This window comes from Manis pentadactyla, chromosome X (genome assembly GCF_030020395.1).
Source record: "Manis pentadactyla isolate mManPen7 chromosome X, mManPen7.hap1, whole genome shotgun sequence".
In the NCBI taxonomy this organism is placed as follows: Eukaryota; Metazoa; Chordata; class Mammalia; order Pholidota; family Manidae; genus Manis; species Manis pentadactyla.
In genome coordinates this window covers 77,992,234-78,016,028 of record NC_080038.1, presented here as the reverse complement: position 1 = coordinate 78,016,028, position 23,795 = coordinate 77,992,234, and the positions used below count along the sequence as shown (strand labels likewise).

Sequence of the window (23,795 nt, the reverse complement as noted above, 5' to 3'; positions counted from 1 at the left end):
CAACACGTGAGACTCTGGGATCTGGCCTCTGCCTACCTCTCTAAACACATGTGTCTTCCCTGCCTACTTGCATTGTATTGTCAGTTAATACCAAACCTCTTATGGTTCCCTGTGCTTCTTACTTGCCTCTGTACCTCAGCAAATGCTGCCCTTCTACCTGAAATGTTCTTTTTATTTGCCTATTTAACAGGGTTTCATCCTTTAAAAGCAGCTAATGTATTACTTCCTCTGAAGAGCATTCCCTAATACTCCACTGCCTGACCCCCTCACAGCCCCCCTCATTAAACTGAGTTTGATACTTCTCCTTAGAATGCTCTTGATACCCTGTCCTCTTCTCTTATCACTGGACATGGGCATTGTCTTATAATTGTGTCTGAATCTTCATCGTCCTTAAGGACAAGATATATTTATTTTCACCTCTTAGAACAGTGCTTGGCCATGTGGTTGTTACGCTGTACACTCATGTCAAACAAATGAGCTGCCAACTTTCTAGCAGTCCATTATCTTATTAGACTTAACAAGAGTCTAAAGGCAGTGTCAGTGAAGACAGAAGAGGCTAGTTTCAAGAAATCTTTGTAAGTTGGAATCAAACTTGAGAAGCAGGTGAGATGTGGGAAAAGAGATTCTGAGCTAGGGAAACTCTGTGTCATTACCTGAGAGAGGGATTCTAAGGGGAGAAGCAGGTGAGGAGCCATGGTGGAACTCAGTTTGGGGCATGCTAGGTTTAAAAAGGGTTTGGTGTCTGTCCAGGAAGAAATAGATAATAGTTAAAAATGTGGATACAGAGCTTAGAATTGGTCAGAGCAGAGAACCATAGATTTGAAGTTACCCATCTGTTTGGAGTAGATTTTTACTCAAAAAATAACTGCTAAGTGTTTTGGAATGGTTTTACTGATGACATCACAGTTAAACTAATGTGTGTGCAAAAGCATGGAAGGGCATAGTACTGGGAGAATTATTTTCTTTCCTTCAATGATTGGCAATCTTCTAATATCTTTAATAAACACATTTTTCCTTTTAATTATTTTTTATGTGATTTTTGGTGTTCCTTACCATGCAGTCTTGTTGGGATATTAATTCTGAAGGTCAGAGAGACTGGATACCTATTTTAATGCTGTTTTACTCATCTGGGCCAAAATCCAGATAATGAGTTTTTATCTTGCTGAGTGTTTTCTTATCATCATTTTGCTGTTTGTGCCTTCATGTCATTGAACCAAAAACTGAAGAACTGTTGTGATTTGCTGATTTAGAAAGCTCAGCTCTAGAATTGTTCGGTCTGGCTTCAGTGATTCTTATGACCAACTTGGTCATTGTGTCCCTGTAACAGGGGACTCTTATCATGTTCCTCCTCAGTTTACTATTTATGAGGCTCAGCAAGGTCCTCAACTAAATCTGAAATGCTGTTAACCTTCAATGGTGTCCTCAGGTTCATGTGGGAGGGTGTTTTAATGTCTCTAGCAGCACTGTTTCATTTTGCTGTTCCGTTACTTGAATGTCGCCTAATTTTTTATGCTAATCTTTATAATATAGAGCCTAAGCCTGGGTCTGAAATCAATATTCCTTTCTTCATTGTTCTCCCAGTTAGGCCTAGTGTATAACAGTAAGTCAGGTATCTGAGGGGAAAACAAATCTTAATTGCTTATGTAAACATATCTTAATTTGCACAGCTTTGCTCAGGCCTAGAGCCTTAGTACCTCCAAGTGAGGCTATCAGGTAAGCCATGTTATTATCATCTACCAGACTGACTGGGCATATGGGACCATCACCTCAATTTCTGCAGAAATCAATATTCTATAGCAATAGCTCTGGACTCTTCTCCACCTAGCACAGATTAAAGATACAACAATAGCAGTGGCACACTTGACAGTGATTCTTTCTTGGGATTTGGGAGCTTATCAGAATCTCCAGGGGTACTTATAATTTGAAAAAGTCCCCCAGGTGTGATTCTGATTTTCTTCCTCCTCCTCCTCCTCCTTCATCTCTGAGAATCATGATTTAATCCAGAAGCCTCAGCATAAATAGGCACATTTATTGGTATATTGTTCTTGCATAGTTGAGCTCCCTAACCCCTGCACCCACATACTTCCTTCCCTTTAGAGTGATTCCTAGTAGTTCTTTCTAATACCATAACCTACCAGTGTCTGCCTGTCACCAAGGTATAGATACCACTGAAGCAGCTCTATTAGTGTTTGGAAGCCTACAAAGCAAGGAGGTCTCCACAAGCTTGAGGGCCAGGTTTCATTGTGTGGTTTATTTAAGTGAGGGCCCTTTGCAAAGACTTAGACTAGAATCCAAGATTTATACTAACACCCACCACCCACCAATTTTTTTCCATTTTATGATGAAAATTTTCAAATCTACAACAAAGATAAAAGAATGTCAGAGTGAACATTTGTATATCTACCACTTAAAGTCTACAGTTAACATTTCAGTATACTTGCTTAATTATATATCTACCACATAGGCATTCCTCTACCTGTTTGGTCGCCTTTTTTAAGTACTTCACAGTAAACTCCAGATGTCAGTACAATTCCCTCTAAACACCTCTGCATGCCTATTATTGACTAGAGTTCAGTATTTATTTACAGCTTTTTCCTTTGGATGTAAAATTTATGTAAAGTGAAGTGCCCAAATCTTAAGTGCTCATTAGCTGAGTTTTGACAAATGATGAATCTGTATAACCCAAGTCCCTGTCAAGATATAGAAGATTTTAATACCCTCTCTTTTCTGCCCAGATTATTCCCTCTTAACTTTCTATAGTCTCTGACTTAAAGGTAAGAAAAAGGCTGGTCATTGCTTCCAGGACATAGGAATCCATGTTTAAAGATGGATCAGCATATTTATCTTCTCTGTTGTCTAAAGTACCATGTGTTTTAAATTGTAAATGAATGTTTTAAAAACAGGAGACGGAGTGAGTTAACTTACCTTTTCAGTTTTTAAATAATTTTTTTGAAAAATACTATATCTAGGTACAAATACCTTATATCTACTTAGTTAAGTATTTCATAAGGCAAGAGTACTAGTTGAATGACATGTTAGGAAATATGCATAGAAACATAAGTGGAAAAGAAAAAGGAAGTGGAAGTAAGATGGGAAAAAATACATAATAATGTAACATAACGTATGTATTAATATGTGTTTAACTGACTAAAACATGATATGTATCTAAAATCACAGAATATCTTAGTCTGTCTCGATAATAGTGGCATGCCATTTATTTAAGAATATCAGCATATCATCATCTACCTTTAAGGAATACAAATTAAATTCCTCTCACTTGGTCTTGGGTGTACATAATTTTATTTTTAATGCCTTTACGCCTGGTACATATCTCTTAGGTGACTTGTTTTTAGAGTGATATAGGATATTTTAATTTGTACCAGTATATTTAAAATATGGTAAAAGTTTGAAATTACTTGTTTGCATATTGTGAGGAGCAACATGTAAGTGTATTTCTAATTAAATAATTCTGGTTCCAAAAGGAGAAGCTGTGACAAAAGTACATTGTGATATTTTCATAATAAAAAGGTATAGCAAACACGCAGGCATTTGCATATACTTCCTGAAATATTGCATACTGGCTTTGTCAGTGCTGGTAAGTCCATTTCAAGGATGTTGCCCTTAGTCCATTAGTTTGGATAATGAGCCCTATAAAGTACATTTATAACTTGTGGCACTGCAAGGAGATGGATTCTAATTTTCATCCTTTTATCTAGACACATTGAAAGAAGGTCAATGGAGGGTTCTATATGATTCATTGTTCCAAAACATATCAGATGACAGAGACCTGATAATGTCTGTGCATAAGTGTTTTCCTTATATGGAAATAGCACTTGAAAGAAATCTTTCTATGATCATCCTTTGAAGTAAAGTGGAAATAGGTATTAAAAGAAGCTCTAGCCCCTTTTTCTTGGCTTTAAACATTATCACACATGTGACCAGATATTCTGAACAAAAGAGAAAGCAACACTTAACATAAAAATTAAAAGCCTGTAGTGGCTTATACAGGCTATGAATGATTTAACAAGATATTTAATCAAGTTTTCTCTTGCCCTTTCCTTTAATCTGTTAAGGAAAAAAAAAGAGCCTGTTTTCTAAACAAAGGAAAAATGTACGTGTTCCTAAACATTAGAAAAGCTCATAAAGTGTTTGACCTCACTTTACTGTTACTTAATAATGGTGTTCAAAATAAATAAGTTCTATTTCATGCTTATAGTTTAAGAGACTACAAAAAAGCAACAAGACTATGTATTCATATAATTTAGTTAAGTTTTGTGTCAAAGTGTGAAATTATAGGCAATTTTTAAATCTTGTCCTCCAAGAAACTGGTTTTAGATTCAAAATTAGTTGATTATGTTCATTATTTATCAGTTATTTAATCATTAATGAGAACTTTTTTGCTATGCTTATCTTCTTTGTAGATGCAAAGCAATCATAGATCAGTTCGGTCAGAGAATAATCGCTAAGCATTTCCTTGTGGAGGACAGTTACTTTTCTGAGAACACGTGCTCGAATGTGCAATACAGGTAAGGCACCTCTCCACCCACTTCCCAAGGGAAAGTGAAACTTAGGGAAATTTAGCTTTGTGCTTATCTTGACACTTTTATATGACTCTGTTCTCCAAGTAAAATGCAAATGTATACCAAACCAAAGAGAAATTCAACATATTACCACTGGTCTCTTACAGGGCTTGGGTTTAGGGAAGCCTAGCCTAAATTCAGATCCTTCAGATCAGCTGGGATTTGTTTGCAGCTCACACATCCTCCTTTCATGAGCCAAGAAAAGATTAAAGGAGAATTTGACTTGGTTTTGGGAGATGACACTTTTATCATGACTTAAATCTTTGAAATGTGCCTTCTGGTGATTGTATAACTACAAATGAAGCTTGTCCATGGAGTCTGAATCACTGATAACTGTGTTTTGCATTACAGGCAGATCTCTAGGGCAGTCCTGATTACAGATAGATCTGTACTAAAAGCAGATTCTGATCAACAGGTAATTTAAGTACTGTACTCTTTAATAACATGCTGTTAAGTTAATCTATATGCTAGTATGTAGAAATTAATATTGGTGAAATAAAAATATATTAAGCCATACATGCTGGTATATGTTTAATGCATTTAAAAAAAATACACATGAGCAATTATGTAATAATCTTGGTTTCTTATAGATTTCCTTCCAGGGGAACAAATAATTGTTTCTTATGTAACAGATTTATTTTAGGAAAATTGGACTAAATCCTAGTTTTTGACAACTGTTTCTATTAAATTGAAAATATGTTATTATGGGAAGAAAAAGAGAATCCTCAGAGAATACATTTAAAAATGTTGGAGGAAAAGTCTTCATGGTAACCAGCCCTATAGCAGTGGTAGTAAGCCCACCATTAGGTCTCGTGTAAATGAGCACCAACACACATTTCCAGTTCTAATATTTCCTCATTACCACTGTTCATTTCAGGTCCCTCTTCCTCCTCCTCACCCCCAATTCTATAGGAATGGCTTTATGTCTGTGGTTTTTCCTTAGTCTGCCCACCGAATTCTGGAAGTATGTCCCCTTCTCTTCTGACCCTATTTTACACTGACTGATAAAATCAGCTTTCTCAGTGTGACTGTAAGACCTATTCTGTGTGCTACTGATGAAAACAGGTTCCTAAAATTCCTTAAGTTGGAAGTTTTTGATTATATAACACAGATATGTTTGTTATGTATGTGAGCATAAATCCTTTCATTTAATCATTCCTCAACCAATGAGTGCCTTTTACATGTCAGCCAGTGTGCTGGGTTCTGCAGAGCTGGTACTAACCGTGAGAGCTTCACTGCCGTTATAGCTTGCAGTCTGGAAGATACAGATACAGACAAATTGCAGCTACAGTTCAGTGTGATGAGTGTGAGCAAGGAATGTTACAGCAGCCATCATAGCACTCGTCATGCTATGTTGTAATTGCCAGTTGTCTTGTCTCTATCTTCCCGGTAAACCATGAGCTTTGTGAGTGGGTCAGAGTGACAGGGAGGCAGAAAAGTGAAGAGAGCAAATAGAAACAATTCTGAAGAAGCTATGCTGTGAAGGGTAGGAGAGAGGAAGTGGCTCCTGAAGAGGGATATGGAAGTGAAGAGGCCTTGTCTTTCTTTTAAAAGTTTAATGTATATTTTAGCTGATGAGATGGATCTAGTAGAAAGGGAGAGGTTGAAGATACCCAGGAGAGAAGGAAGATAGTTGATTCAGCAAGATCCAAGTAAAACGTTGCCCTTAGATGGGATATGAGAAACCTTAAAATAAGAGTGTGAATGCTGGACTGTTTGTAGTTTGGGAGTTCCCATCTGGTGGGTTCTATTTACTCTTTAAATTGCAAGGTGAGGGCATTTCCTGAGAATGGGGGTGTGGGAGTGGGGATGGGGAATAGGTCAAAGCTCAAAAAAGATGTAAAAATAGTCGTTGTGGGGAACTGGAGAGTGACCTGTGTTGTGGTCAGATGGCTGGGGAGCATCAGTGGCCCAGATGAATCTAGAAGTCATGAGTTTCCAGCAGCATTAATCTGCTCTTATCGTTCCAACTCTTTCATTCTCTTTTCCCTTCCCATCCTCTTGACCTGTTAAGAAACCAATTTCTTGTCCTCTCTTTTTCTTACCAGATTACCAGTTTCCTTCTGACCTCTTCCTTTTCCTTGTCCTAAACCCCTTGGTGGATCTTCTGAACTGCCCTTCCAACAACTCCCTTATAGCTGTGTTCTTCCACTGCACCCACAGAGGAAAATCCCATCCCAGAGGAGGCTGTAATCTGTAGCTGCACCACTGAGGACTGCTTGAGAAAACCTCACGATTAGACAGACTGGCACTGCCACAAGAGTCAGGGGTGCCAAACTCATTTGGTTGAATCCTCAGAACCCACCACTGTTTAGGTTTTCCAGTAGCCTCAGGCAGCTCCCTCTCCCTTTCCCCTCCATGCCTAGTCCAGGTCTTCACTATTTTACCCATCCTTCTCTCCCTTAGTCCTCTCACTCCTGCACCCCTGCTCCACTGAGGAAAATGAGTCACCTACTAAGCACAATGACCTTTGACCTCTAGCCCCACCACCCACGACTTATATACATTGGCATAGACACTAATGAGGGGGCTCTCCTCCTTGTCCCAGGCCACCCCTTTCACAAGTGCCCGTGACACGCAAGCACACACACCACCCTGTGTGCCTGCTCTCTCTCCTGCATCTTCAGCCTCTCCCCACTATTGGCACCTTCCTCTCAACTTACATACATGTACTAGTGTTTTCTGTTCCCCAAGTAAAAATAAAGAACAAAACAAAACAAAAAATGTTACCTCGACTCTGCCCCCAGGTCTAGCTAGTATCCAATCTCTCCTCTGCTCTTCTCAACATTTTCAAGATGGTATTTGTACTTGCTGCATCCAGCAACATCCCTCTCATTCATTTATAGATCATCCTGGCTTCCACCTTCACATTTCCGCTACAGTTTCTCTTGCTAAAATCTCATTAATAACTTCACAATAGTCAGGGCCACAGGACATTTTCTAGTTTCTGTCTACCAGGTTTTTTCTGATATATTTGACAATGTTGATTATTCCCTTTCTTTTGAAACTCACTACTCCTTTGGCTTCCATGACATTGTGCTCTCCTGGTTCTCCTTATAACTCTCTGGCTCCTCTCCCTCTACTTCCTTTGTGGGCTCTGTCCTCCTCTTAAATATTGGGGCTCCTCAATATTGTGGAAGGGTTCTTGCTTCCCCAGTACCTCTTGTTCTGTGCACACTTGCTGCTTGATTCCGTGTGCTCTTGTTTGACCTCTGCATGAATGTTGGTGACAGCTACTTCTCCATCTCCTTGGCATCTTGGCCCATATGCCAAACTTCCTGCTGGCTATCTATGCCAAGGGTCCCTTCAAACTGAACATACTCAGAGCTGAGCTCACCACTTCCCTCTCAAAACTACTCATCCAGTGCTCCCTTCCTCCATGAATGACACTGATAGCCTTCCACAAACAACTTCTTCCCATTCTGACATCTCTGGAGCCTCCAGGTTCCTGTCAGTACACTTGTTGGAAGTTGCACCAGTCTGCTTTTCCTCTCAGTCTCTGGTTTTAGAACTCATAATCTCAGCCTTCTCACTGGCTGCCCTGCCTCTCATCTTGTCCCCTTCAAATCCACCCTCCACACAGCCATCAGAATGATCAGTCTGCCTATCTTTGTTTCCTAGATGTGTTATTTCAACTCCTTAAGGTTTTGAAGCATAAATGGTGCGACTTAAAGAGGAAAGAGTAACTGTAGGTCTACATAAATTTTATGGAAGTGGTATTAGAGGGTTGAGTGAATTTTCTCTTGATGCCTTTTTACTGTCCCTGAGATATAAGACATTACATTCTCAGAGTTCAGGAGATAGAAGGTGAAGTGGTAGAGGATTACTGAATATATCTCAATTTTTAAAGATTATAGATGATGGCTGTAGGAAACAAAAGTACAAAGGCTCACCTCAGATATGGTAGGTTGGGTTCCAGACTACCGCAATAAAGGAAACATCACAATAAAGCAAATATTGCACAAAAATGAGTATTGCAATAAAGTGAGTCAAGTGAGGTTTTGGTTTCCTATTGCATATAAAAGTTATGCTTATGCTATGCTGTAGTCTATTAAGTGCAATACCATTATGTCTAAAAGATTATGTGCATATATACCTTAATTTAAAAATACTTCATTGTTAAAATGCTACCTATCACCTGAGCTTTGAGCAAGTCAGAAGCTTTTTGCTGGTGGAGAGAATTGCCTTGATGTTGATGGCTGCTGACTGATCAGGGTGGTGGTTCTGAAGTTTGGGGAGGCTGTGGCAATTTCTTAAAGTAAGACACCAATGAAGTTTGCATCATAATTGACTTCTCTGTTCACAAACGGTTTCTCTGTAGCACGTGATGCTGTTTGATGGCATTTTACCCTCAGTAGAATTGTTTAAATCCTCTCAAGCCTTACTGCTGTTTTATCAACTAAGTTTATGTGATATTCTAAATCCTTTGCTGTCTTTTCAGCTTCACAGCATCTTCACCAGCAGTAGATTCCATCTCAAGAAACAACTTTCTTTGCTCATTCTTAAGCAATTCCTCATCCATTAAAGTGTCACCATGAGATTGCAGTAGTGCAGTCACAGCTTCAGGCTCCACTCCCAGTGCTAGTTCTCTTGCTGTTTCCACCACATCTGAAGTAGCTTCCTCCACTGAAGTCTTGAAGCCATCAAAATTATACATGAGGGTTGGAATCACCTTCTTCCAAACTCCTGTTAATGTTGATCTTTTGACTTCTTCCCATGAATCACAAATGTTCTTAGTGGTGAATCCTTTTCAGAAGGTTTTCAATTTACTGTGCCCAGAGCCATCAGAGTAATCACTATCTGAAGCAGCTATAGCCTTATGAAATCCATTTCTTCAGTACGAAGACTTGAACACTGAAGTGACTCCTTGATCCATGGGCTGCGGAATGGATGTTGTGTTAGCAGGCATGAAAACAACATAAATCTCATTGTCCATCTCCGTAAGAGCTCTTGGATGACGAAGAACTGATATATTTTGAAAGGAATCTTTTATTCTGAGCAGTAAGTCTCAACAGTAGGCTTAAAGTATTCAGTCAACCATGTTGTAAACCGATGTGCTGTCATCTTTTTTTGTTGTTTCATTTATAGAGCACAAGCAGAATAGATTTAGCATAATTCTTAAGGGCTCTAGGATTCTCAGAATGGTAAATGAGCAATGGCTTCAACTAAAAAGTCCCCATTTGCATTAGCCCCTAACAAGAGAGTCAGCCTGCTCTTTGAAGCCAGACATTGACTTCTCCTCTCTAGCTCTGAACTTCCTAGATGGCATCTTCCAATAAAAGGCTCTTTCATCTATACTGAAAAATCTGTTGTTGCATGTAGCCACCCTCATTTATTATCTGAGCTACATCTTCTGGATAATTTGCTGCAGCCTCTACATCAGCACTTGCCACTGCACTGTGCATTTTGATGTTTCGGAGTTGGCTTCTTTCCTTGCACCTCATGAACCAGCCTCTACTAGCTTCCAACTTCTCTTCTGCAGCTTTCTCACCTCTCAATCTTCATAGACTTTCGAAGAGACTTAAGACCTTGCTCTGGATTAGGCCTTAGCCTAAGGAAATGTTGTGGCTGGTTTGACCTATCCAGACCACTTAAACTTTCTCCGTGTCAACAGGAAGGCTGTTCCATTCTCTTACCATTTGTGTATTCACTGGAATAGTACTTTTAATTTCTTTCAAGAACTTTTCTTTGCATTCACAACTTGGCTAACTGTTTGGTGCAAGAGGCCTAGTTTTTGGCCTATCTCGGCTTCCAATGTGCTTTCCTTACTAAGTTTAATCATTTCTAGGTTTTGATTTAAAGTGAGAGACGTGTGACTCTTCCTCTTGCTTGAACACTTTAAAGGCCATTAATGGGCCTAATTTCAATATTGTGTCTCACGGAATAGGGAGGCCTGAGGAGAGGAAAAGAGACGGGGGAACGGCCAGTCAATGGAGCAGTAAGAACACACGTTTACTAACCTTGCCATCTTACATGAGCATGGTTCATGTGCCCCAAAACAATTATAATAGCAACATCAAGGGTCACCAACCACAGATCACCAAAACATAATGATGAAAAAGTTTGGAAAATTACTGTGCGAATTACCAAGAGTGACACAAAGATGTATAGTGAGCAAACGCTGTTGGGAAAAATGGCACCGATAGACTTGCTTGATGGTTGCAACAGTTTCAATTTGTAAAGAAAAAAATGCGGTATCTGTGAAGCACAGAATAGTGAAGCTAACTGAAATGAGGCATGTCTGTACTTACATATTGGTGCAGGCCCTAAGATACCCTTCCAGTTATGTGCATATTTTTAGTAATAGTCATTTGATAATTATTGCACAGCATTAGGTACTTGTTTTTGTGGCTCCTCTCTGTTTACTGCTGAAGTATGGCACTTATTATCGTGAACAACAGCAAAGGAAGTTAAGAGGAATATTCACAGTTGTTGAGACATCTTAGTCCAAAAATGCACATACAAATAACATGGTAATAGGATAATCATAGTTATCAAAAGAACTAACTATTTTTAGAGCTTTCCTCTGTGGGCTGTCAATATGACATTACCAACCAAAATCTAAGTAGAATTCCCACAGGTAAAAGTACAAGTGGGTCTTTACCTTTTAGTAAGTATTTCTTATATGAGAGGATATAGTTTCCTGGATGGAAGATTAGATTGAGAACTAAAATTGGAACTTTTGGTTCTATAGAGAAGCATTGACCAGGTGGTCAAAGTCTTTTAAATTTATAATAAAGCCATATAGCCACATCCTACTAGTGCCCAGGACAGTATACACATATCAATAAACATGAATTTATATTTTTCAATTTCACTTTTAATTCTCAGCTTCTAGTTTTATTAATGGAGTCCTTAATTTGAAACCCTTCATTTTGAAACATTTTGGAACATGTTTGGCTATAATTTGCTTTATGTTGACATATACTTTGCTTGTTTCACTATCTTTGGGATTTATAACATTTTTTAACTTTTAGTACTCTATAACTACTATTTTTAGCCATTATGAATAATCATAATTGTTTAGTATGATCTGATTTCAAACACTGAAGTGCATACAATTTAGAAGTAGTAAGTCATAATTACATCCTTTGAAAAGAATTGAAGGATTTAATAAATATTAAATATAAAGATATTTGAAATATTTATTATCTGTGAATTAATACAGCATAATGATGTATACATATATAAATAATGCAGAAATTGTACATTAAAACACATGGGCATTTTATGTTTCAAATTCTGCTCTAAAATTACATCCCTGCAAGCTAAAACTTTCATACATGAATAAGTTTTGAAAAAAGACACTCTTTTTGGATGTTAACTACACTCTAATGATAGAAGAATGGAAATGGGATCTAATAGCTGTGTCTGATATTTTGTTTCTGTTTTTTAGATTTCCATTTTGACAGTGCCAGCAGAGGAACCAGGAACTTTGGCTGTTCGGGTCATTGAGTTATGTTCTTCCACAATGACATGCATGAAAGGCACATGTGAGCACAGTAGAGTCTGCTTATTTGTCTTTTGTGTTTGTTTTAAAAGTAAAGGGGGGCAGCTACTGTTAAAGTTGTGTTGTGTTTATAGTGTTTTGCCATTTATTTTTGTTACTGTTGGTTGCAGTATTTTCTTCATGGTGTATATTCATACAATAAGTCATTTCATACCTTCCCTTTGGCTCTAGATATTTCTGAGGCTAAATCTTCACAGGTATATTGTTAAGTTCTCCAGTGAAAGAATTTCTGTGACTTTCCAATTCTTTCTCTCATTTTTCTTAGGCTTATTGGAAACACTTTCATGAAATTTCTTTCTTTACTGCTAGTTTTCTTCTGTACTTTTCCTTAGAATTCTTAATCTAATTACTGAACGTAGGCCATGTATAAATCCTCAATTTATTTCTTTTTTATGAGACTAAAGTTAGGAATTGCTTTATCTGTCTATTCTTTTACCTGTATATATCAAAATTTCTGTCTCCAACTCTGTCAGATATCATGCCTTCTACAATATATGTCTTAAAGATGTTTCAGTAAGTAAAAATCAGCAAGTATGCATTAGCCATTCCTATGCCTGATGTAAACTGTGTGCTGTAGGGATTATAAATAAGCAGTTGACAAGCCTGATTTGAAGTGTTTGTAATCTTATGTCATACCTAATGGGCACAAGACAGTATTAGCTGAGTGCAGTATACTTTGCTAGGCATTTCAGGGTAGGTAAAGATGAATGTGACATAGTCCTGACCTTAGGGGACTCACAATGTAGTGGGACAGTTAAGACAAATACAAAAGTAGCTGTAAAAGGTAGAATATGAAAGTACCACAGGAGAGGTACAACAAACAGTGGACTCTAGAGATTCATAGGAGGGAAACATAATATCATTAACTATATTTTTTTAATTCTATAATTACATTAAGTTTTACTCAAACTGTTAAATGGATTACGAGAAGCAGAAGACTGATCTGGCTTGGCATAGGCAAGGAAAACCTGATTGTGTTTTCAAGTGTAGAGATACTACTTACCGCAAGATGGCAGAAGTGTGGTACACAGAGATGGGTGCTAGATGCCAGCAGGGAGAGTGATGAAAACTTGTCCAGTATTGCTATATTCCTAAATTGCCTTTTGAAAAGTAGCTCAGAGAGTTTTTTTCTCCTTTTATGGTGATTTGTGATGTGGGGGAATCTTTACCATGACAGTTATCCTTATTATCTTCCCCTATTATTTTAACCCACTTTTTTCATGTCTTCTTATCTGTGTTAGCATCTTTGATACAAAATAAAACTGCACTCATCTTTGGTTTTCTAACCTTACATTTGTTTTATGTTTGTGATTTTTTTTGTAAATTTGTTTTTATAAACTATGTTTCTATGAAATATTTTTATATCCCTAGTATAATAATACATAGTATTGACAATTTGGAAGATGTAAAAAAGAAAAGTAAAATTATTATACTTCATTTCCTACTTGACCTCCTTGACACCCCCTCACTGGGGAGGTTGGGGCCCCTGGTTACAGCCTGGCAAGGGCTGGGAGTCTAAGCTCCCCAGATCAGCCTTCAGTGGTGGGTACAGAGTTTGGGGCCTCAGTTTTTTCTGTGGTGTTTAACTGGAGTAGAGCACTGTCTAAAGTTTTTTGTCTTGCTAGGTTGCCCCTTGTCCTCTGACTAGAGAGAGTAGGTGTTTGTTGGGGTGTTTTCTTTCTGAGCCCATTGATGTTTCTGAATTGCCAGTTTTTCTCGTAACCAGTCTAAGATATATGAAGCAAAAACAAAACTCGGTGAATTCTGCCATCTTATCTTGTTCCTTTGCTGCCAAGGTCCCTAAGCAGTGTGCTTTCTTCTCTGTACCTCTTGCAGTCTTATGTTAATTTTTATATTATGTGTGAGATTTTTACCTGTGCTTAGTAAGAGGAATAGGGAAAAAGGCCTTTACTCCATCTTTCTGTAAGTGGGTCCCAAAGTGGCTAGAATTTCAGGGCTTTTGATATATAATGTCAACTTGCCAACCTCCCAAAGCTGTATAAACTTAGGTATCCAGTGGTAGTTTATAAGCAAAGCATGTCTGTTTCTCCAAACCCTGGAGAGCACTGGGTGTTATCTTACCAAAAGTCCTTTACCACTTTGAAAGCTGAAAATTTATATTTTGTTTAAATTTGTATTTAATAACTCACGAAGTTGAACATCCTTTCAAAATGTTTATTGGATATTTATACTTATTTTGAAAATCTCTTGTTTGTTTCATTTGTCTGTTGTATTGCTTGTTCTTATCAACTTGTAAAAGCAATGTAAACATGAAGGGTATCAATGTGGGTATCTTATGTGTTACAAGTATACTTCTTGGTTCATCAAGCTTTTTTTTTTTTAAGTACAAGGTAAATAGAAGGTGTTATCCTGGGTCTTGGGAGTAAGACATAAAGACATAAAATGATTAAAGAAATAATTCCTGATCTCAGGGAGCTTTAAATTTACTGGAGAAGAAAAAAGAAACATCATAAATAAAAGCAAAAACAGACACAGCAGCAAAGAAAGGTAGCATAAGCTAAGTATACATGTAATGAATGTTAAATGGAGGAGAGGTCATTGTGGTCTGAATGGTCTAGGAATGCTTCAAGAAAAACTTGGGACGTGTTCCGGGCCTTAAAAATTGTACGTTGGAAACTTTGCAGTTTCTTATTAGTTATTATGATAAAGGTTTACTTATATAAGTTTTCTGTTCTGCATAAAATTTTAACTTATTTTGTATCATGAAGGATGGAATATATTTGTGTTTATATACACATATGCACCTACATATATACCCATTTATAGGTATGTCAGTGTATTTATAGGAAACACATGCCAAAAGAGTATATACCAAAATAAGTACAGAAGCAGTTATCCCTAAGTGATGGGAATACAGGTAACTGACCTTTAGGTTTTCTCTTTGTTTACCTTGATTTTCTAATTTCTCTACAATGTGAATTAAAAACAGACTTAACTGGATGCACCACAAGGATAAAGGATCATATTACAGATATATATAATAGTGTGATCAAAATTTGATGTACAAGTACCAGATGTTTGTTATAATTAAGATCATGTATAATTGAATCCACAGTTTTTTGTGTTTAATTCTAAGCCACTATGATATGAAAATGTGTCAAGTGGTCATTTGACCATTTTTCTTTAGTCTTCATTACTGTCAAATCTTCCTACTTTGGTAAATATTTCCTTAAATTTTAAATCGCTTTTCCAAATGGCCCTGCAACATACTGATCAGTGACCCATCATAAGTAAGTTAGTGCTTTCCCACATGAAGTCCCGCATTTGTCATCTGGGTTCTGTTCCTGCTTAAATGATCTGTTTATGTGTGTGTATACTCACATCGCCAAACCTCTTTCTCAGGTCAGCTCATTCAGAAAAGTCTTCCTACTGACTGGGAAGGACAAAGATTAGGAAACTAAGGCTTAGGGTGTTTAATTAGGTTACCTAAGATCACACATTTCAGTAAGTGGCAGAGCAGGGATTCAAACATAATTTTTTTCTGTTTTAAGGAAAATACACTGTGCTGATGCTGAACATGTTTAAAAAATGCTGCTGTTGTATACTTTTATTTGTGTGCTCATGAATCATAAACATTGTGCCAACCCTCAGACTATGGGCTTCTTCCTATCCTACAATAAAGAAGACATTCCATGATGATAGTTATTCAACAAATATTTATTGAGCTCCTACTAAATGTTGCATGCCAATAGATACCGACAAATTAGGGCTGTTATACAGATTCATTGTTTATAAAGCATGTAACAAAGTCCCTGGCAAAGAGTAAACCTATAAGAAATGGCAACTGCCATTCATAAAAAGAATACCATTGTTATATACTGGGTTATGGATAATAGATAGAGCAAAATATTATTCTTTTTAATATTACCATATTTTCTATGACCTTTATGCCTTTCCACATACTATTCCCTTGATGTGAAGTGGCCTTGCCAACTTATTAAATGCTTCTTCATCCTTTGAGTCCTATTTCAAATATTACCACCTTTCCCAAGCCTTTCTGTGCTTCATTCATACACTTAGGCATTTGCTCCTCTGTTTTGAGAAAACCTTGAACTTCCATCTAGGTTAACATTTATTTCATTTTAATAATAATGATAACTAACATTAAGTCCTTATTGTATGTAGGCACAGTTCTAAGTACTTTACATGGATTAATTTATACATCACAACAATTCTATGAGATAATCCCATTGCCTCCTCTGTTATTCAGATGAGGAAACTGAGGCATAGAAAAAGCAAATACTTTACAACAGGCCCCAGAACTAGTACAAATGAGAAGAGAATTTGAACACAGAACGTCTGAATCTAGAGCCTGTTTTTTTAATCATCATGCTATACTGCCTCAAAGCAATTATAGCATGATTATCTTCACATTCTATGTACATTATGCTTAGCACTGTTGAGTAAATGGAAAAAAAGAACGTGTAAAGTCTTGACTTCTAAAGTGATGTTTTCTAACTTTAAAATTTTTAAATTAAGGTTTCTTGAAAACTTTTTACCCACCAGCAAATGAAAAACAGATTTTTAAACAGTCTATCTTAAAGTCATGAAATTTAAAAGAGAGATTATTAGTAACAAGTTATTTACTTTTTTAGTTCATGTATCTAATGTTGTGGGAGTCAATTTCCAGTTTGGCTTTCTAAGAAATTCAAGGCGAATACTGGTATAGTAGAAAATATTGGCCCAAGAGTCTACAGAATTACTTCCATTTACTTTTGACCTTGGACAAGTTTCTTCATTTCTTGGGTCTTGGTTTCTTCATTAGAATGGGGAGTTTAGTCTAAGGAATTTAGAAAGATCCCATACTAATCAAATATGGTCCACATTTTGCAAGTGTGTGGAAAGAGCCATATGTCTCATATACATGTTTGATAAAAATATGTGACTTTATTTCAAGCAAAATAACAAGAACCCTTTTCTTCCAAAGCCCTCTCTGACTCCAGCTTTGTTACTTCTTTTTTGTGTGATAAAATTATTTCACTGATCTTTACTATAGCTAAAAATCTATTAATATAAAACCAGCAGTACAGACAGATGGACTAGCTTTGGGTTTTTTAGTCTCAATAGTAAGGCTTACTCTAGGAAGGTTGACTGAAAGAGATAAATTTGAATTAATTATGTATAGTTTGCCTTGTTCCAGAGAAAAAGAGAAGTTCATGTTCATTTTTAAATCTTGTATGCTTTCTTCCTATAATAACATGCACTATTTAGAAAGTCCTAGTTAATAGTTACAATAGAGTTAATGCTCCGTATAATGCTGCTGCCCTAATTGAGAGTTGCAAGTTATTCTGTTCTCTGTAATTAGCTTGTCTGTCTTCTGAAACAGAACTAGTCTGATAATATCACAGAAGGCTTTAAACCACCCTTTCCCTTTCTCTTGACTTTTTTCTGTTCCAAGTGAGAAAAAAGAACAAAAAGGAGACTGTGTCATGGGTTTATTTTATGTATCCAAACCTGTTCCCAGCTCATTTATTTTCCTGCTTTGAAGCTCCCTGATTATAGACAAATGTCTTAAGGTTAAAAACGTTACACTATCATTCTCTTCCCTAACTACTTTTACTACTAAATCTCTTCTAATAATCTGTCTTTTTTTGTGTATCTTTTGGATGAAGTGTATCCAGAACTCAATATAACAGGTTTAAAAGTTTTGCATAATTGTTTCTAAACAGAAAAATTTCATTATTTCCCCAGGTCAAGCACCAATAAACAGGCAGTGCCGATTAGTCATGGTATAAGAATCCACTTTGTGAGGGAGTACTGTATGAAATTTGACATTACTCCTACTTGGAAAAACAAAGGATCTTCAAAAGAATTTATTTCAGTTAGGATTCTTCAGACAAGATTTTTTACTATTCTCTCTGAATGTTGTTTTTATATATCTGGATTAGCTATATTGTGTATTTCTAATATTTATACTAATTACAGTGTTGAGCTGTTAATGATCATCCATATGCTCATAATTTTTTTAGAAATTAAAAATTAAAATTATAGTAAATTAGATATAACCATATAATAATAAATAGTAAATATTGTATAAATTTGACATTTTTTAAGCATTAAGTGGGTTTTATTGTGGCTTATTTTCCCTTAAAACAATTACTTAAGTAGTCAGATACATCTAAGACTTTGGTCCCATTGTATAAATGACAGGCATATAATCAGTATTGCCAGCTGAGTGGAACCAAATGCCTTCACTTGCCCTAAAAATTGAGGCTATAATGATGAAATCATGAACTAAACTCATCGTTCTTCCTGTTGGAAAAATCACTTGCAGGCAAATATTTCCAACCACTGTAACTAATGCAGTTATACCTGAGTACATCAAATATAATCAAAATATATACCAATGAGGCTTTGTGACTTGTGCCCACCATACTTCAAAGGTAATAAAAATGAAATTTATAGAAAGTAAATGATGTGGGGTTATTGGAATTCTTTAGTAAAATTGAAGTCTTTTTCACTTTTAAATACTAGGTTTTTATTAATGTGTAAATCTAGCATAGTCCATTGTTCATAAGCCATAACAATGTCTATATAAAGATTTATTTTTCTTTTAAGGATGTTATTGATTTCAAAGGTATTATTCCCACTTAAATAAATATAAGAAGATGAAGGGATTTAAATTTATCACAGGTACTCTGCTTTTAGCTAATGAAAGTTTTATGTTATTCTTTCTGAGCACATACTAAGTATTTACGTGTTGACTAATTCTGATAGTTTGTACCTCTGTTCAGTATCTACTGCTCACATTTTCCCATTCTTTAATCAACACTAGCTTTTACTTTCCATTAGGAACAGGGTAGAAATTTGTGACCTTTTACAGTGTTAATTCAGAGTTCACCAATACTATGGTACTTCATATCTTCATATTAAAGGTTATTCAATTATTATGTTGCATGCAGTGAAATATAATACATAAAATGGTAGTCTTTGTTAAAGAGAATCTTATATTAATGTTTTGGGCATCATGTAATAGAATATAAAATTCTCTCAATATTTTCAATTTTTCAACAATTTAAATTTTTCTTTTTACAAATCACGTGTTTTGGACTTTTTATTCTTCATCCTGTGCTATATAAATGCTTCACCGTAGTCTTAAGTATGTGACCAAGAATGTGCTTAAAGGACATTAAAATACCTTAAATTCACTCTCACTTTTTAGTCTCTTTAATTACTTTTCTTAGGTGTCACATTGCCTTCTATTTGGCTTGATTTAGAACTCGTAAAAACATAAGTGTGCAACTGAAGTTTTTACCTTCATGTGGTATGGGAATTGTATATATGAAAGGACTTTGCAAGGCCACTAAATAGGTCAGTTAACAAGGAGGATGCATTCTAATGAGACACAATTGTGTGGTTGTTGAGAACTGGTTGGGTTCAAATCCCAGCTCTTACATACTAGAGGATTGACTTTAGGTAAATTACTTAATCTCATTCATGTGTACAGTGTATGGCACTTATCAACATCAATAAGTACTACTTTTTACTTTAAAATTAATCACCAGAATTACAACTCTATGAACCATAGAGATGTGTTCCAGAATGTGTACGAATACCCTTGGAGCCATGTCTCTGTGAGCTGAGCCAGTAATTGTTCCTCATCTATTTCAGAATAATTTCCTTCTCCAAAAGCCAATATCTGATCGGCCCACCAACCAGAAATTCCTAGCAGAGATGCCTTCTAAGGAAACTGGAAATCCCTTTTGTGCAAAATAAAACTATTTTAGGTGATATGTTAAACGGAATTTGTTAAATTCTATTACAGTGGAACTGAGCTTAGACAGGAAAGGTTTGAAAGTCAGAAATGTGCATTAGCATGTAAACCCACCCCCTAGTGTGCTGTAGCTTTACAAATAGCATTCTTCAGATAGCTGAAATGTATCCGTTTAGTATTGAAATTTTTGTAACTTTTTAATTACGTTTTTAGCTGTTTCACACATTTCCTTACCATTCTATACTGAATATATGAAACATATTTGAACCTTTTTCTTATAAGTTAAGGATATTGTGAACTTTACTATATTCCATTGTAAGCCAGTGATGCCCTTGAGGCCTGTGAGGTGTTTAGGCCTTTTTGTTCCTATGCTACATGACTCTGTACAGTCATGCTTTATCCTGTCTTGCATCTGTTTTACTGTTGACCCTTAAACAACATGGATTTGAACCATGTGGGTCCACTTATACATGGATTTTTTTCCAACAAATATATTGGAAGAATTTTTGGAGATGTGTGACAATTTGAAAAATCATTTTGTTTTATTATAAGAATACAATATATAATATATTCAACATAACAAAATATGTGCTAATTGACTGTTTATGTTATCGTCAAGGCTTCCAGTCAACAGGCTATTAGTAAAGTTTTTGGAGAGTTAAAAGTTATATGAGAATTTTCAACTGTGTGGGGGTGGGGGTGGAGTGAGTGCCTCTAACCTCCATGTTGTTCAAGGGTCAACTGTGTATGTCTGCCTCTGGCTTTTTCTTACAGGTGCCAGAATATTCTTCCTAGCAGCACTATCCACTGAATTTCCTTCCCCCTTATTTGTTTCTTGTAATCTGCGGAGGATCAGAAAACAAGATACCCAAGCTCATTGAAATTGCTTGTAATACTAACATAACCAAGTTTGCAGCAAGTGGTTGTGTTAGTATTGTAATATCTACCTTGGGTGCTGAACAGCCTTTTTTTGCAGGAGGAGGGGGCACATTTCCTAGTTCTTGGTTGTATGTAAAAGACTTGTGAATAAGTGACAGGTTACTGTAATTGCAATGTAAATAGCCAGTATCAGTTAAGTTGGTATTTTGATGCACTAACAGCAAATCATTGCTATCCATTAAGACAGAGCTGTTCTAGCCAACCCTAGGTTAGCTTACTTATTTTATCATTTTTAAAGTAGTAATGTTACATTTTTTAAAAAATCTATAAATCAATTTGTGTTCCACTCCCCTCACCTAATTTGATTCAAGTTACTGAGATTGTTAAATATTTGAAATTTATTGTTTGTCAAAGCTGCACAAGTTATATTTTCACACACATCTTTCAGAACCTACCTTACATCTTTATTTTTCACTCGTCTTTTCTTATAGCCTAAATTAATCTAATATAGGATTTATTTTCTTTTAAAGTCATTTGTAAGTGAGCAAAATATCTCTGTAGCCTTTCCGTTTGACATTCAAGTTCACATTCTTTACAGTACTTATTCATATTCTAGGTAGTTTTTCTTTGGCACATAATAATCCATCAGTAACAGCTGTTTTATTCTGGAATTTGATGTTACAGGATCTTATTCATCTGTGATATGATTATATATTTGTGAATATGTAATGTGAATATACATATATATAAAATAATGAATAATCAAGAATTTTATGTAGATACTGTTTTATTCATCTTTTCTGCTTTTATAGTCCTATAAAGAAAATACATACCTTTCATGAAAATGAATTTAGATAATTTAAAATAATCATTGGTACCCTTTTTTTGATATTTTTGAAAATGTGACTATATACATTATTTTTTATCAGTATTGTTATGAAGCACGGATTTGATTTTACAAGTAAACTATTTTCCTCATGATGTTAAGTTGACACTCAAGAGTTTCTTCACTAAATTCTATTGAGAACATGCAAGCTGACTCAAGTTATTATAGAGTTTTTTATGGTTGCATTAAAAAACCAAATTGTATGCCATATGTCATCAAACTCAGTTTCTCACTTGGTACCAAAAAGAAAATGTATTTCAGACCTTTTCTATCTTATTAACACAATCATATAGTCTTACTTGGACTATATTACCTAAATTACATTAGGCCTTTATGCCTATATGAAAGATAAGTTATGAGCCACAGGGATCCCTGTATATATAAATTATATATTCCTAGTTAGGTTACACAAGAAAAGGCACTTGTTGACTAGCCTATACATAAAGATTCTTTAAGTGCATTTGGAACAATTTTGCATACTTGTATAGAGTGAATAACAGCTATGTGTGGGACTCTCCATATCTTGAGGAATAGATTCCTTACTTTCTTCAGCAAGCATTCACTTGGGTTTTACATTCATGTTTGTAATGCCATCAGTGTTTGGTTTAAAATCTGTCATCGCTGAAAGAGTAATGGCTGACAAGTGGGGAGTTCGATTCAAAAATCCTGAGAACTAGAAGAGGTTTTGTAGATGAATAAATTCTATCTCTTCTGTTTCATCAGGAGGGCACTGAGGCCAGAGAGATAAACTGACTTGGCCAAGTAGATAGAGCAGCAGTAATACTAGACCCACAGCACCATCCTCTACTCTGTCATCCTGTTACTGTACATTAGACTCATCACTTTGAAATATGCTCATTATTACTGTGCAGATTCTGAGTAGAAATCTCACTTCTTGTATGTTTAGAAAAATATCTGTAAGGGAGCATGTATGGGATACCAGCATCCCAAACCCAGTTTTAGGGAACAGAGAGTGATGTCCGACTTTGGAATTTTAGATGGGCTTGTTTCAGTGGTGCTGATTGTGACTTGTGCTCCATTCACTAACAGGTTTTCAAGTATTACCTGTAAGTCCTGTGAATTAAAGTTTATTTTGTACTAAAGTTTCTTTAAGGCCAATTGAAATCTAAGTATATTGCCAACAGAGTAATTGTGGTAGAGAACTCATCTTTTAACCCATTAAGCCTTTGAGCAGTTGCTAAATGAAGTAAAAGGAGTATAGTTTTTATGAGAGAAAGTCAGGATTTTTTAAATTTTCCTTGTGTCAGTTATAATCTCACATGATGCCAGTGAGATGCTGACGTTTCCACTTCTGTTACATCTTCTACAATCTTGTAATAGTTGTTAATTGGCACTAATGAATATAATGCTTTTAGGAAAGCATTTGCCCCATCTGATCTCCTTTGTGGTTATTTTTAGTATTTATTGATTAGCTTTGTGGAGAAGAATTAAAGTCACCAAATGCAAGGAAGCACTTAATTTAACAAGAGCTAAATTTTATTAGAAATGAGACAACAATTTCAACAAGTTTAGTTTTGTGATTGCCTTAATGCCTTAAGGTCTTCAAACTTTTTGCTTATGTATACCTTGAACACTTACTTGTAAGTTGACATATACAACTTTTTATCGTAAGATTCAAATAATTGCCAAGAAAGCAGTTTCTAACATTATAAATGTTGATATATAATAGTAAAACTGTAACATTCTTACATGTATTCACTGGAGTTTAAGTACAAGAAATTTTTTAAATAGGTGATATACACTATTACTTATTCTAAAAAATAAATGGAAATAAAATTTTTTAAAGTCTAGAACAGGGGGCGGAGCCAAGATGGCAGCATGATTAGAGCAGCGGAAATCTTCTCCCAAAACCATATATATTTTTGAAAATACAACAAATACAACTATTCCTAAAAGAGAGACCAGAAGACACAGGACAACAGCCAGACTACATCTACAACTGTGAGAACACAGCGCCGCATGAAGGGGGTAAGATACAAGCCGTAGCCTGGCGGAACACAAGCGCCCCTCACCCCAGCTCCCCGGCGGGAGGAGAGGAATCAGAGCAGGGAGGGAGAGGGAGCCCAGGACTGCTAAACACCCAGCCCTAGCCATCCACACTGGAGCACAGACACACAGTGCGTGGTATGCTGAATACTAGGGAAAAGGGACAGTAAAACCTGCGAGTGGGTCCCCGCAGCTGAC

General features: G+C 36.1%; 1 protein-coding gene across 6 annotated transcripts in view; it reads left to right on the top strand.

The window, feature by feature from the left end:
- CHM (CHM Rab escort protein) overlaps positions 1-23,795 on the top strand; it is a 251,489-nt gene that overhangs the window by 205,508 nt on the left and 22,186 nt on the right. For all 6 annotated transcript variants that reach the window (XM_036929986.2, XM_036929984.2, XM_036929983.2 and 3 more), the window contains 3 exons: positions 4,422-4,526; positions 4,932-4,995; positions 11,977-12,073. In XM_036929986.2, the coding sequence (XP_036785881.2) occupies positions 4,422-4,526; positions 4,932-4,995; positions 11,977-12,073 (266 nt within the window). The remainder of the gene's footprint in view (positions 1-4,421; positions 4,527-4,931; positions 4,996-11,976; positions 12,074-23,795) is intronic.